At 61.0% G+C, this 15,082-nt stretch overlaps 1 protein-coding gene across 1 annotated transcript; it reads right to left on the bottom strand.

The window, feature by feature from the left end:
* Nucleotides 1-1,414: 1,414 nt before the first annotated feature.
* On the bottom strand, nt 1,415-6,304 carry SPRYD3 (SPRY domain containing 3). The gene is made up of 5 exons (XM_062634166.1): nt 6,281-6,304; nt 2,906-3,046; nt 1,910-1,985; nt 1,701-1,825; nt 1,415-1,594 (listed from the first exon to the last, which is right to left on the bottom strand). Exons 2-5 carry the CDS (start codon nt 3,031-3,033, stop codon nt 1,444-1,446), a joined length of 480 nt encoding a protein of 159 aa, XP_062490150.1. The 5' UTR covers nt 3,034-3,046; nt 6,281-6,304; the 3' UTR covers nt 1,415-1,443.
* Nucleotides 6,305-15,082: the final 8,778 nt, after the last annotated feature.

Raw genomic sequence — 15,082 nt, forward strand, 5'->3', positions numbered from 1 at the left:
TGTCAGTGGGTGACAGGGGTGTCAACGGGTGGCAAGAGAATCAATGGGGGTCAGTGGGTCTCAAGGGGTGTCAACGGGTGTCAATGGGTATCAATGGGTGCCAGTGGGTGTCAATGGGTATCAATATGGGTCAATGGGTGTAAATGGGTGTGAGTGGGTGGCAATGGGTATCAATGGGTGCCAGTGGGTGTCAATGGGTATCAATATGGGTCAATGGGTGTAAATGGGTGTGAGTGGGTGGCAATGGGTATCAATGGGTGCCAGTGGGTGTCAATGGGTATCAATATGGGTCAATGGGTGTAAATGGGTGTGAGTGGGTGGCAATGGGTATCAATGGGTGCCAGTGGGTATCAATGGGTGTGAGTGGGTGTCAATGGGTATCAATGGCTAGCAAGGGGTGTCATTGGGTGTCACCGGGTATCAGTGGGTGTCAACGGGTGTTGATGGGTGCCAATGGGTACCGATGGGTGTCGATGGGGGTATTGAAGGATGTCAAGGGGGTCAATGGATATCAATGGATGTCAAGGGGGGTCAGTGGGTATCAATGGGTGTAGATGGGTGCCAATGGGTATCAAGGGGTGTCGATGGGGGTATCGAGGGGTGTCAAGGGGGTCAATGGATACCAATGGATGTCAAGGGGAGTCAATGGGTATCAACAGGTGTCAGTGGGTGTCAACGGGGGTATCGATGGGTGTTGATGGGGTATCGACGGGTGTCAACGGGGGTATCGATGGGTGTCAAGGGGGTATCGATGGGTGTATCGATGGGTGTCGATGGGGGTATCGATGGGTGTCGATGGGGGTATCGATGGGTGTCAAGGGGGGTATCGATGGGTGTCAAGGGGGGTATCGATGGGTGTCAAGGGGGTATCGATGGGTGTCGATGGGGGTATCGATGGGTGTCGATGGGGGTATCGATGGGGTCAAGGGGGTATTGATGGGTGTCAAGGGGGGTATCGATGGGTGTCAAGGGGGGTATCAATCGATGGGTGTTGATGGGTATCGACAGGGTGTATCGATGGGTGTCGATGGGGGTATCGATGGATATCAAGGGGGTCAATGGATATCAATGGATGTCAAGGGGAGTCAATGGGTATCAACAGGCATCAATGGGGGTATCGATGGGGGTATCGATGGATGTCAAGGGTGGTCAATGGATGTCAAGGGGGGTCAATGGGTACCAATGGGTGTCAGTGGGTGTCAATGGGGGTATCAATGGATGTCAAAGGGGTCAATGGATATCAATGGATGTCAAGGGGGATCAATGGGTACCAACGGGTGTCAGTGGGTGTCAAGGGGGGTCAGTGGGTGTCAATGGGGGTATCGATGGGTGTCGATGGGGGTATCGATGGGTGTCAAAGGGGTCAATGGATATCAATGGATGTCAAGGGGGGTCAATGGGTACCAACGGGTGTCAGTGGGTGTCAATGGGGGTCAGTGGGTGTCAACGGGCTCTCACCCTCTTGCCGTTGCGGGTGAAGAACACGTGCGCCGTGCGCACCTCCAGGGACACGCGCTCGATGCCGCAGCCAACGCGGTCGCCGGAGCTGCACTTGGAGCCGAACTGACGGCCCTTGGCCCGGCCACTGTAGAGCCTGGGGGGGGGCAGACACTGTACAGCATGGGGGGGGGTCCAGCTGGTCCTGGCAGCCCCCTCAGGTCCTAGCAGATGCCTTTGGGCCCCCCCCAACCAACACTCACTTGCCATCATCACCATGGTAGGCCACGGAGCCGGGCAGCCAGCCGGGTTGATGGTCCAGGCTGTAGAACTGGGGCACCAGCCCCACGGCGATGGTGCCCCTCACACCGCTGTCCACGATGGACACCTTTGGGGTCACAAATACCATGAGCCCCAAAGCTCATCGGGACACCCACATCCCCCCCCACACACACACAAAGCATAGTGTCACCTCGAAGTAGTTGTTGTCCCTGGTGAGGGGCCGTGGGGCCACGTAGCAGCCGACCTCGCCGGAGCTCCCGTGGTAGCTGCAATGGGGATGGGGGGACCATGGTGGGGGGGGGGGTCAGACTTGGGGTGTGAGGAGCTCCCCCCCCCCTCCCAGTGCAGGGCTGCACCCCCACAGTGGGATCCTGACCCCATTGTGGGCAGTGCTGGTGCCCCCAGTGCAAGGACATGGAGCTGGTCCAGGGGAGGCCACGAGGATGCTCAGGGGCTGGAGCAGCTCCCATAGGAGCCAGGCTGGGAACAGTGGGGCTGGAGCGATGGGACAAGGGGTGAGGGGTTCAGACTGGAACAGGTTGGATCAAGGGAAGTTCTTCCCTGTGAGGGTGCTGGGATCCAAGGGCATCCTGGTCTGGGTTGGGAAGAGCGTGGCCAGCGGGATGAGGGATGGGATAATCCCTCAGGGCCCTGGAGCACAAATCCCACAAGGAACGGGCTCAGGGGGGACCACAGCTCCCGGGAAGGAATCCCGGGATCCAGGTTGGAATGGGCCTCGTGGGTCCTCAAAGGGGGATGGAGCAGGGCAGGTCTGGATGGAGCTGAGCACCAGGCCCTGCCCCAGAGGGGGCTCAGGCATCGGAACAGGGGAAGAGCCGGGATCCGCATCCCTGGAATTGTGCAAGCATCCGGGGGTCACGGGGGCCTTGGGGGTGCAGAGGGGGCCACGAGGATGCTGGGGAGGGCCCTGCCCCCGGGGTTGGATCCATGGGACAGGGGGTGAGGGGTTCAGGTTGGAACAGGGGGGGGGATCAAGGTTGGATCCAGGGAAGCTCTTCCCTATTGGGACACCGGGATGGGCTCCATGGCTGCTCCATCCCATCCCATCCCATCCCATCCGGGGCGGACACAGGGCTCGGAGCACCCCATGGCAGAGGTTGGGACTGGAGCAGCTCTGAGCTCCCCACAGCCCTGGTTGGGGCCCTGGAGGGGGGGGGGGTCCCACCTGAGCGTGTCCCCATCCACCAGGATGTGCTTGGAGCGCTCCTGGAAGCGGCCGGCGCGGACCTCGCGGATCTCGCGGATGCGCCGGCGCCAGTTGAGGAACCTGTAGTGCAGGTGGAGGTCATCCATGGCGCGGGCAGAGCTGCGGGGGGAGCCGGTCAGAGCCCCCGGCACCAACGGACCCCAATGGCACCAACGGACCCCAATGGGCACCAACAGACCCCAATGGCACCAACAGAACCCAATGGCACCAATAGACCCCAATGGCACCAACGGACCCCAATGGCACCAACAGAACCCAATGGGCACCAACGGAACCCAATGGCACCAACAGAACCCAATGGGCACCAACAGAACCCAATGGCACCAATAGACCCCAATGACACCAACAGACCTCAATGGGCACCAATAGACCCCAATGGGCACCAACAGACCCCAATAGCACCAACGGACCCCAATGGCACCAATGGACCCCAATGGCACCAACGGACCCCAATAGACCCCAATGGGCACCAACAGACCCCAATAGCACCAACAGACCCCAATGGCACCAATGGACCCCAGTGGCACCAACGGACCCCAATGGGCACCAACAGACCCCAATGACACCAATAGACCCCAATGACACCAACAGACCCCAATAGCACCAACAGACCCCAATAGCACCAACAGACCCCAATGGCACCAACGGACCCCAATAGACCCCAATGGCACCAACAGACCCCAATGGGCACCAACAGACCCCAATGACACCAATAGACCCCAATGACACCAATAGACCTCAATGGGCACCAACAGAGCCCAATGGCACCAACGGACCCCAATGGCACCAACGGACCCCAATAGACCCCAATGGCACCAACAGACCCCAATGGGCACCAACAGACCCCAATGGGCACCAACAGACCCCAATGGGCACCAACAGACCCCAATGACACCAATAGACCCCAATGACACCAACAGACCTCAATGGGCACCAACAGACCCCAATGGGCACCAACAGACCCCAATGGCACCAACAGACCCCAATGGCACCAACGAACCCCAATGGCACCAACGGACCCCAATGGCACCAACGGACCCCAATGGGCACCAATAGATCCCAATGGGCACCAACAGACCCCAATGGCACCAACTGACCCCAATGGGCACCAACAGAACCCAATAGGCACCAACGGACCCCAATGGCACCAATAGACCCCAATGGCACCAACGAACCCCAATGGCACCAATGGACCCCAATGGCACCAACGGACCCTAATGGGCACCAATAGATCCCAATGGGCACCAACAGACCCCAATGGCACCAACGGACCCCAATGGGCACCAACAGAACCCAATAGGCACCAACGGACCCCAATGGCACCAATAGACCCCAATGGCACCAACAGACCCCAATGGGCACCAACGGACCCCAATGGGCACCAACAGAACCCAATGGGCACCAACGGACCCCAATGGCACCAATAGACCCCAATGGCACCAACAGACCCCAATGGGCACCAACGGACCCCAATGGCACCCACGGACCCCAAAGGCACCAACGGACCCCAATGGGCACCAACAGACCCCAATGGGCAGAGACACCCCTCCCCCATGGGCACCAATAGACCCCAATGGGCAACAACAGACCCCAATAGCACCAACGGACCCCAATGGCACCAACGGACCCCAATGGGCACCAACGGACCCCAATGGGCACCAACAGAGCCCAATGGCACCAACGGACCCCAATGGGCACCAACAGAACCCAATGGCACCAACAGACCCCAATGGGCACCAACGGACCCCAATGGGCACCAACGGACCCCAACAGACCCCAATGGCACCAACAGACCCCAATGGCACCAACAGACCCCAATGGCACCAACAGACCCCAATGGGCACCAACAGACCTCAATGGCACCAATGGACCCTAATGACACCAATAGACCCCAATGGGCACCAACAGAACCCAATGGCACCAACAGACCCCAATGGCACCAACAGATCCCAATGGGCACCAACAGACCCCAATGGGCACCAACAGACCCCAATGGGCACCAATAGACCCCAATGGCACCAACAGACCCCAATGGGCACCAACAGACCCCAATGGCACCAACAGACCCCAATGGCACCAACAGACCCCAATGGGCACCAATAGATCCCAATGGGCACCAATAGATCCCAATGACACCAACAGATCCCAAAGGGCACACACAGACCCCAATGGCACCAACAGACCCCAATGGGCACCAACAGAGCCCAATGGGCAGAGACACCCCTCCCCCATGGGCACCCACGCCACCCATAGCACCCCACAGCACCCATTCCATCAGTGCTGCACCCCAGCTCCCCCAGGCCGGCCCCCCCTAGCAGGGACCCCATAACCACACTCCCCCAACACCCCCAGCCCCACAACCACTCCCCCACATGCCCCCCATAGCAGGGACACCATAACAACCCCCTCAACACCCCCAGCCCCACAACCACCCCCACCTGTGCCCCCATAGCAGGGACGCCATAACCCCCCCCAACACCCCCAGCCCCACAACCACTCCCCCCCATGCCCCCCATAGCAGGGACCCCACAACAACCCCCTCAGCACCCCCAGCCCCACAACCACCCCCTCCATACCCAGTGCCCCCCATAGCAGGGACCCCATAACCACCCCCCCCAACACTCCCAGCCCCACAACCACCCTCCCATGTGCCCTCATAGCAAGGACCCCCACAACGCTCTACAACCACCTCCCCACGTGGCCCCCATAGCAGGGACCCCCATAACCTCCCAGCCCCACAACCACCCCCCCCGTGCCCCCCATAGCAGGGACCCCCATAACCCTTCCCCAACACCCCCAGCCCCACAACCACCCCCCCGTGCCCCCCATAGCAGGGACCCCCATAACCTCCCAGCCCCACAACCACCCCCCCCGTGCCCCCCATAGCAGGGACCTCCATAACCCCCCAGCCCCACAACCACCCCCCCGTGCCCCCCATAGCAGGGACCCCCATAACCCCCCAGCCCCACAACCACCCCCCCCCGTGCCCCCCATAGCAGGGACCCCATAACCCCCCAGCCCCACAACCACCCCCCCCGTGCCCACCATAGCAGGGACCCCCATAACCCCCCAGCCCCACAACCACCCCCCCGTACCCGTGCCCCCCATAGCAGGGACCCCATAACCACCCCCCCAACACCCCCAGCCCCACAACCACCCCCCCCGTGCACCCCATAGCAGGGACCCCCATAACCCCCCAGCCCCACAACCACCCCCCCGTACCCAGTGCCCCCCATAGCAGGGACCCCATAACCACCCCCCCAACACCCCCAGCCCCACAACCACCCCCCCGGTCCCCCCATAGCGCCCCCCCCCCCGCTCCCAGCCCCTCACCGGCCCCGCTCCCTCCATGGGGCTTCCCCGCTCCGGCCTCCGCTCACATCCGGATCCCCCCCGCTTCCGCTTCCGCCTCCGCTTCCTCTCGCCCCTCCCCTTTGCGCCGCTCGACCAATCACTGAGCGGCGAGCTCTGACTGACGGCTCGGTGAGCCAATCGAGAGCCGAGAAAGGGTGGGCGGGCAGGAGCCCCCGTAGCACAGCCCCAAGGCAACCCCAAGCCACGCCCCTCCCAAGCCACGCCCTCCAAGCCACGCCCCTCCAAGCCACAACTTGGCGGGAGAGTGCGCTGAGCGCGGGAACCGGAAGCGGTACCGGGGGGCGGGGAGGCGAAAATGGGGGGGAAATGGGGGGAAATGGGGGGAAATGGGGGGAAATGGGGGGGAAATGGGGGGGAAATGGGGGGATCCGGAACGTGGGGGGGGTGCGGGGGGAGATGGCGGGGACCGGGCTGAGGAACAATGGGGGGGGGGTCACCAGGCACGATGGTGACCGGGTCGTCATTGGGGGGGGGGGGACACACCCCAATGAGACCCCTGTGGTGTGGGGTGATGCCACCCCCACATCCTCAGATCCCCATTGGGTGCTGATGCCGCCCCCCAAACCCAGCTCCCCATTGGGTGCTGATCCCCCCCATCCCCAGGTCCCATTGGGTGCTGATGCCCCCCCCCCCATCCCCAGCTCCCCATTGGGTTCTGATTCCCCCCCATCCCCACTGGGTTCTGATCCCCCCCATCCCCACTGGGTTCTGATTCCCCCCCATCCCCATTGGGTTCTGATCCCCCCCATCCCCATTGGGTTCTGATTCCCCCCCATCCCCATTGGGTTCTGATCCCCCCCCATCCCCATTGGGTGCTGATCCCCCCCATCCCCATTGGGTTCTGATCCCCCCCCCCATCCCCATTGGGTGCTGATCCCCCCCCATCCCCATTGGGTTCTGATCTCCCCATTGGGTTCTGATCCCTCCCCATCCCCATTGGGTGCTGATCCCCCCCATCCCCATTGGGTTCTGATTCCCCCCTATCCCCATTGGGTTCTGATCCCCCCCCCATCCCCATTGGGTGCTGATCCCCCCCATCCCCATTGGGTTCTGATTCCCCCCTATCCCCATTGGGTTCTGATCCCCCCCCCATCCCCATTGGGTTCTGATCCTCCCCATCCCCATTGGGTGCTGATCCCCCCCCATCCCCATTGGGTTCTGATCTCCCCATTGGGTTCTGATTCCCCCCCATCCCCATTGGGTTCTGATTCCCCCCCATCCCCATTGGGTTCTGATCCCCCCCATCCCCATTGGGTTCTGATTCCCCCCATCCCCAGCTCCCCATTGGGTTCTGATCCCCCCCATCCCCATTGGGTTCTGATTCCCCCCCGTCCCCAGCTCCCCATTGGGTTCTGATCCCCCCCCATCCCCATTGGGTTCTGATTCCCCCCCATCCCCAGCTCCCCATCGGATGCTGATGCCCGCACCCCAATGTCAGCCTCCGAGCGGTCCCAGCTGCTGGCGCTGCAGGAGGAGCTGAGCGACGAGGAGCTGCATCGCTTCAAGTTCCTGCTTGGGGACCACATTCCCAGCGGGATTCTGGCTCCCGCCTCCCGCCCGGAGCTCTGCTCCCTCCTGCTCCAACGCTTCCCATCCCGCTCCCTGGCCATCACCGCGGGGCTCCTGCGCCGTGTGGGCCGCCTCGACCTGCTCCAGCGCTTCCAGCTCCCTCCGGATGACGACGCATCCGTTACCATGGAGGAGGAGGAGGATGCTCTGCCTTCATCCCTGCATCCGTCACCGCCTCCTCCTCGACGCCTCTCGGAGCGGGAGCTGATGCGGGTGGCTCAGCGCCTGGGCCGGGAATGGCAGGAGGTCGGAATCGCCTGCCTGGGGCTGGGGAAGAGCCGCCTGGAGCAGATCCGGGAGGATCATCCCCACAACCTCGTGCTCCAGAGCTTCGAGATGCTCCGGGACTGGAGCCGCCGCCACGGGGCCCGCGCCACGGCGCCGCAGCTCCGCGCCTGCCTGCGCTGCGCCAGCATCGACCCCGACATCTTCGACCTGCTCCAGGAGTGAGGAATCATCACCCCCACACCCCCCCATTGCTTCCTTTGGAGGGGGGGGGGGGGCACCCCCAAAAGGGAGCAGTAAAATGGTTTTATTCCACCCATCCCAGGGTCCTGAACAGGGATTGGAGGTGGGAGGAAGGGGAGCGCCTGATCCTAAGGGATGTGGGGATCACCCCTTGGGGAGGGGGGGGGCACGAATCAGGAGCAGAGATTGAAGAATGGGGGGGGGGGGAGAGGAAAAGAAGGGAAGAGATCACATGGGGGGGGGGGCACGACACATTTCCAGCCCCATTTGGGGACCCCCATGCTTGGGGCAGGTCCCTTCTGCTGTGATGCTGTAGGGGGGGGGCATTGAAAACCACCCCTGGGGCTACAACATTGATATTGGGGGGGGGGGGGCACAATAAAACCCATCCTGGGGCCATGGATGGGTTGTGTTAAATGGGGGTGGGTTTAAACCCCCCCCCCCTTGGCCATGGCAGGGGGGTGTTAAAGAGAGGGGGCACATTGAACCCAGCCAGGGCCACGGCAAGGTGATGTTATATGGGGGGGGCATTAGAGGCCATTGGGAGCAGGCACCAGAGATGGGAGGCAGGAGGCAGACGGGGATTTAGGTGGGAAATGAGGATGGCATCCTTCATCCGGCTCCATCATTCCATGTGGATGCATCCATCGTGTCCTGGAGCACAGCTCCAGTGGTGCCAGCACCATGGCAATCCTTCATCCGGCTTCATCATTCCATGTGGATGCATCCATCGTGTCCTGGAGCACAGCTCCAACGGTGCCAGCACCATGGCAATCCTTCATCCGGCTCCATCATTCCATGTGGATGCATCCATCGTGTCCTGGAGCACAGCTCCAACGGTGCCAGCACCATGGCAATCCTTCATCCGGCTCCATCATTCCATGTGGATGCATCCATTGTGTCCTGGAGCACAGCTCCAGTGGTGCCAGCACCATGGCAATCCATCCGGCTCCATCATTCCATGTGGATGCATCCATCGTGTCCTGGAGCACACATCCAGTGGTGCCAGCACCATGGCAATCCATCCAGCACCATCATTCCATCTGGATGCATCCATCGTGTCCTGGAGCACAGCTCCAACGGTGCCAGCACCATGGCAATCCTTCATCCGGCTCCATCATTCCATGTGGATGCATCCATCGTGTCCTGGAGCACAGCTCCAGTGGTGCCAGCACCGTGGCAATCCTTCATCCGGCTCCATCATTCCATCTGGATGCATCCATCGTGTCCTGGAGCACACATCCAGTGGTGCCAGCACCATGGCAATCCTTCATCCGGCTCCATCATTCCATGTGGATGCATCCATCGTGTCCTGGAGCACAGCTCCAGTGGTGCCAGCACCATGGCAATCCTTCATCCGGCTCCATCATTCCATCTGGATGCATCCATCGTGTCCTGGAGCACAGCTCCAGTGGTGCCAGCACCATGGCAATCCTTCATCCGGCTCCATCATTCCATGTGGATGCATCCATTGTATCCTGGAGCACAGCTCCAGTGGTGCCAGCACCATGGCAATCCTTCATCCGGCTCCATCATTCCATGTGGATGCATCCATCGTGTCCTGGAGCACACATCCAACAGTGCCAGCACCATGGCAATCCTTCATCCGGCTCCATCATTCCATCTGGATGCATCCATCGTGTCCTGGAGCACACATCCAACGGTGCCAGCACCATGGCAATCCATCCAGCTCCATCATTCCATATGGATGCATCCATCGTGTCCTGGAGCACAGCTCCAGTGGTGCCAGCACCATGGCAATCCTTCATCCAGCTCCATCATTCCATCTGGATGCATCCATCGTGTCCTGGAGCACACATCCAGTGGTGCCAGCACCATGGCAATCCATCCAGCTCCATCATTCCATGTGGATGCATCCATCGTGTCCTGGAGCACACATCCAGTGGTGCCAGCACCATGGCAATCCATCCGGCTCCATCATTCCATGTGGATGCATCCATCGTGTCCTGGAGCACAGCTCCAGTGGTGCCAGCACCATGGCAATCCATCCAGCACCATCATTCCATGTGGATGCATCCATCATGTCCTGGAGCACACATCCAGTGGTGCCAGCACCATGGCAATCCATCCATCTGCATCATTCCATCTGGATGCATCCATCGTGTCCTGGAGCACACATCCAATGGTGCCAGCACCATGGGAATCCTTCATCCGGCTCCATCATTCCATGTGGATGCATCCATCGTGTCCTGGAGCACAGCTCCAATGGTGCCAGCACCATGGCAATCCTTCATCCGGCTCCATCATTCCATGTGGATGCATCCATCGTGTCCTGGAGCACACATCCAGCCCCTGCTCCAATGCCCAGTGTGCCCAGACAGAAACCTGGTCCTGGGCATCCCCTGCCCATGGCGAGCCCCACATCCAACCAGCACAGCACCAATAGGGATAAAGGGGCAGGATGAGCACCAATAGGGATAAAGGGGCAGGATGAGCACCAATAGGGATACAGGGGCAGGATGAGCACCAATAGGGATACAGGGGCAGGATGAGCACCAATAGGGATACAGGGGCAGGATGAGCACCAATAGGGATAGAGGGGCAGGATGAGTCCCAATAGGGATACAGGGGCAGGATGAGCACCAATAGGGATAAAGGGGCAGGATGAGCACCAATAGGGATACAGGGGCAGGATGAGCACCAATAGGGATAGAGGGGCAGGATGAGCACCAATAGGGGTAAAGGGGCAGGATGAGCACCAATAGGGATACAGGGGCAGGATGAGCACCAATAGGGATACAGGGGCAGGACGAGCCCCAATAGGGATACAGGGGCAGGATGAGCACCAATAGGGATACAGGGGCAGGATGAGCACCAATAGGGATACAGGGGCAGGACGAGCCCCAATAGGGATACAGGGGCAGGATGAGCACCAATAGGGATAAAGGGGCAGGATGAGCACCAGGAGGGATAAAGGGGCAGGATGAGCACCAGGAGGGATAAAGGGGCAGGATGAGCACCAATAGGGATAAAGGGGCAGGATGAGCCCCAATAGGGATAAAGGGGCAGGATGAGCACCAATAGGGATACAGGGGCAGGATGAGCACCAACAGGGGATAAAGGGGCAGGATGAGCCCCAAGAGGGATACAGGGGCAGGATGAGCCCCAATAGGGATAAAGGGGCAGGATGAGCCCCAATAGGGATAAAGGGGCAGGATGAGCACCAACAGGGATACAGGGGCAGGATGAGCCCCAATAGGGATACAGGGGCAGGATGAGCACCAATAGGGGTAAAGGGGCAGGATGAGCACCAATAGGGATAAAGGGGCAGGATGAGCACCAATAGGGATAAAGGGGCAGGATGAGCCCCAACAGGGATAAAGGGGCAGGATGAGCACCAACAGGGATACAGGGGCAGGATGAGCACCAATAGGGATAAAGGGGCAGGACGAGCCCCAATAGGGATAAAGGGGCAGGATGAGCCCCAATAGGGATAAAGGGGCAGGATGAGCACCAATAGGGGTAAAGGGGCAGGATGAGCACCAATAGGGATAAAGGGGCAGGATGAGCACCAATAGGGATAAAGGGGCAGGATGAGCCCCAATAGGGGATAAAGGGGCAGGATGAGCACCAATAGGGATACAGGGGCAGGATGAGCACCAATAGGGGTAAAGGGGCAGGATGAGCACCAATAGGGATAAAGGGGCAGGATGAGCCCCAGTAGGGATAAAGGGGCAGGATGAGCCCCAACAGGGATAAAGGGGCAGGATGAGCACCAATAGGGATAAAGGGGCAGGATGAGCACCAATAGGGGATAAAGGGGCAGGATGAGCACCAATAGGGTATAAAGGGGCAGGATGAGCACCAATAGGGATAAAGGGGCAGGATGAGCACCAATAGGGGTAAAGGGGCAGGATGAGCACCAATAGGGATAAAGGGGCAGGATGAGCACCAATAGGGGTAAAGGGGCAGGATGAGCACCAATAGGGATAAAGGGGCAGGATGAGCACCAATAGGGATAAAGGGGCAGGATGAGCACCAATAGGGATAAAGGGGCAGGATGAGCACCAATAGGGATAAAGGGGCAGGATGAGCCCCAATAGGGGATAAAGGGGCAGGATGAGCACCAATAGGGATACAGGGGCAGGATGAGCACCAATAGGGGTAAAGGGGCAGGATGAGCACCAATAGGGATAAAGGGGCAGGATGAGCACCAATAGGGGATAAAGGGGCAGGATGAGCACCAATAGGGTATAAAGGGGCAGGATGAGCACCAATAGGGATAAAGGGGCAGGATGAGCACCAATAGGGGTAAAGGGGCAGGATGAGCACCAATAGGGATAAAGGGGCAGGATGAGCACCAATAGGGGTAAAGGGGCAGGATGAGCACAAAGAGGGATAAAGGGGCAGGATGAGCACCAATAGGGATACAGGGGCAGGATGAGCCCCAATAGGGGTAAAGGGGCAGGATGAGCCCCAATAGGGATAAAGGGGCAGGATGAGCACCAGGAGGGATAAAGGGGCAGGATGAGCACCAATAGGGATAAAGGGGCAGGATGAGCCCCAATAGGGATAAAGGGGCAGGATGAGCACCAGGAGGGATAAAGGGGCAGGATGAGCACAAAGAGGGATAAAGGGGCAGGATGAGCACTTACAGGGATACAGGGGCAGGATGAGCACCAATAGGGATACAGGGGCAGGATGAGCACCAATAGGGATAAAGGGGCAGGATGAGCCCCAATAGGGATAAAGGGGCAGGATGAGCACCAACAGGGGTAAAGGGGCAGAATGAGCACCAATAGGGATAAAGGGGCAGGATGAGCACCAATAGGGGATAAAAGGGCAGGATGAGCCCCAATAGGGATAAAGGGGCAGGATGAGCCCCAATAGGGGATAAAGGGGCAGGATGAGCCCCAATAGGGGTAAAGGGGCAGGATGAGCCCCAATAGGGATACAGGGGCAGGATGAGCCCCAATAGGGATAAAGGGGCAGGATGAGCCCCAGCCTCATGCCTCTGTAGCACACAAGGGCTCATCACCATTGACCTGGGTTGTGCTCCCCCCAGGCCCACCCCTGCTGCCTCCGGAATGCCCTGGGAAGCTGGGAGCCTCCCCTCTGTTCCGCAGGCTTCCAGCCCTGCAATTCCAGCTCCGCTCCATGCCAGGCCCTGACATGATCCACGCACGGGGCCAGGCAGCATCCATCCCCCCTTAGCATCCTCCTTTACTCATCCTGGACCGCTGATGCTCCCTGGGATGCCCGCAGGATGCTCCAGAGCCAGGACCACTTTTCCTATATGCCCCCATCCTTGGTGGTGCCACGTCCCAGGGACACCGCGGCTTTGGGGTGCTTGGAGCAGCTTTATGGGGAGGGCAGCACCGCCGTGCTCAGCAGCAGCACCAGCACCACAGCCACGGCGGGGCCCATCCTGATCTCCGCTGGCCCCTTGGAGACCTCAGGATGAGCAGGTTCTGATGCACCAGGGACTGGACCGCGGCGTCGCTGTCGTCCAGCATCGACTCCAGGGCTGCATCCAAAGGGAGCAGAGCTGGGATGAGCCCCCCAACACCCCCCCCCACCCCGGGGTGCACCCTGGTACCCCCCCCCCCCCACCAAGGACCGTGCCTGCTCCTCACCTCCACAGATCTGCAGCAGCAGCACAGGGTTGCTGCCCCTATAGGGCCGCGCAGCCAGCCCTGGGGGCAGAGCATCCTCAGCCCCTCTGGCCCACGTCGGGGCATGGGGCTGAGCACGGCGACCAGCAGCACGGGCACGGGTAGGAGAGGCAGGGGGCGAAGCCGTGGGGCAGGCAGGGAGGGAAAGCCGTGGGGCAGGCAGGGAGGCGAAGCCGTGGGGCAGGCAGGGAGGTGAAGCCGTGGGGCAGGCAGGGAGGCGAAGCCGTGGGGCAGGCAGGGAGGGAAAGCCGTGGGGCAGGCAGGGAGGTGAAGCCGTGGGGCAGGCAGGGAGGCGAAGCCGTGGGGCAGGCAGGGAGGGAAAGCCGTGGGGCAGGCAGGGAGGTGAAGCCATGGGGCAGGCAGGGAGGGAAAGCCGTGGGGCAGGCAGGGAGGTGAAGCCGTGGGGCAGGCAGGGAGGTGAAGCCATGGGGCAGGCAGGGAGGGAAAGCCGTGGGGCAGGCAGGGAGGCGAAGCCGTGGGGAAGGCAGGGAGGCGAAGCCGTGGGGCAGGCAGGGAGGCGAAGCCGTGGGGCAGGCAGCGAGGCAAAGCCGTGGGGCAGGCAGGGAGGTGAAGCCGTGGGGCAGGCAGGGAGGTGAAGCCGTGGGGCAGGCAGGGAGGCGAAGCCGTGGGGCAGGCAGGGAGGCGAAGCCGTGGGGCAGGCAGGGAGGGAAAGCCATGGGGCAGGCAGGGAGGGAAAGCCATGGTGCAGACACAGAGGTAAAGCCATGGGGCAGGCAGGGAGGTGAAGCCATGGGGCAGGCAGGGAGGCAAAGCCATGGGGCAGGCAGGGAGGTGAAGCCATGGGGCAGGGGGCAGATGGGGACCCTGCTCACCCAGGAACCTGACGGCCGCCTCCCGGATGGGGGCCTGAGCATCCCCCAGGTACTCCAGGCTCTGGTACAGGCACTGCTCAGCCCTGCTCCTGCTCTGCACCGCCTGGAGGGAGCCGTGGGTCAAGCGGGATGCGGGCAAGGGGAGGGGATGAGCTGGGGCCGGCCCTCATCCAGGCGGGTGCTGGGCGCCGGGGCTGCGCTCACCAAGCACTCCCTGACCCTCCAGGGCTGCCAGGGCTGCAGGAGGTGCTGGA

This window comes from Pezoporus occidentalis, unplaced genomic scaffold (genome assembly GCF_034315485.1).
Source record: "Pezoporus occidentalis ecotype Australia unplaced genomic scaffold, CSIRO_AGI_Poc_V1 ctg418, whole genome shotgun sequence".
NCBI classification, from domain to species: Eukaryota; Metazoa; Chordata; class Aves; order Psittaciformes; family Psittacidae; genus Pezoporus; species Pezoporus occidentalis.

Excerpts from the sequence above, each read along its gene's own strand:
- SPRYD3 (XM_062634166.1), bottom strand. The coding sequence starts at position 3,033 with ATGGATGACCTCCACCTGCACTACAGGTTCCTCAACTGGCGCCGGCGC. Across the intron at positions 1,986-2,905 it reads GTGGATGGGGACACGCTCAG|CTACCACGGGAGCTCCGGCG; the intron begins GTGGGACCCCCC and ends TCCCCATTGCAG. Across the intron at positions 1,826-1,909 it reads GGGACAACAACTACTTCGAG|GTGTCCATCGTGGACAGCGG; the intron begins GTGACACTATGC and ends GTGACCCCAAAG.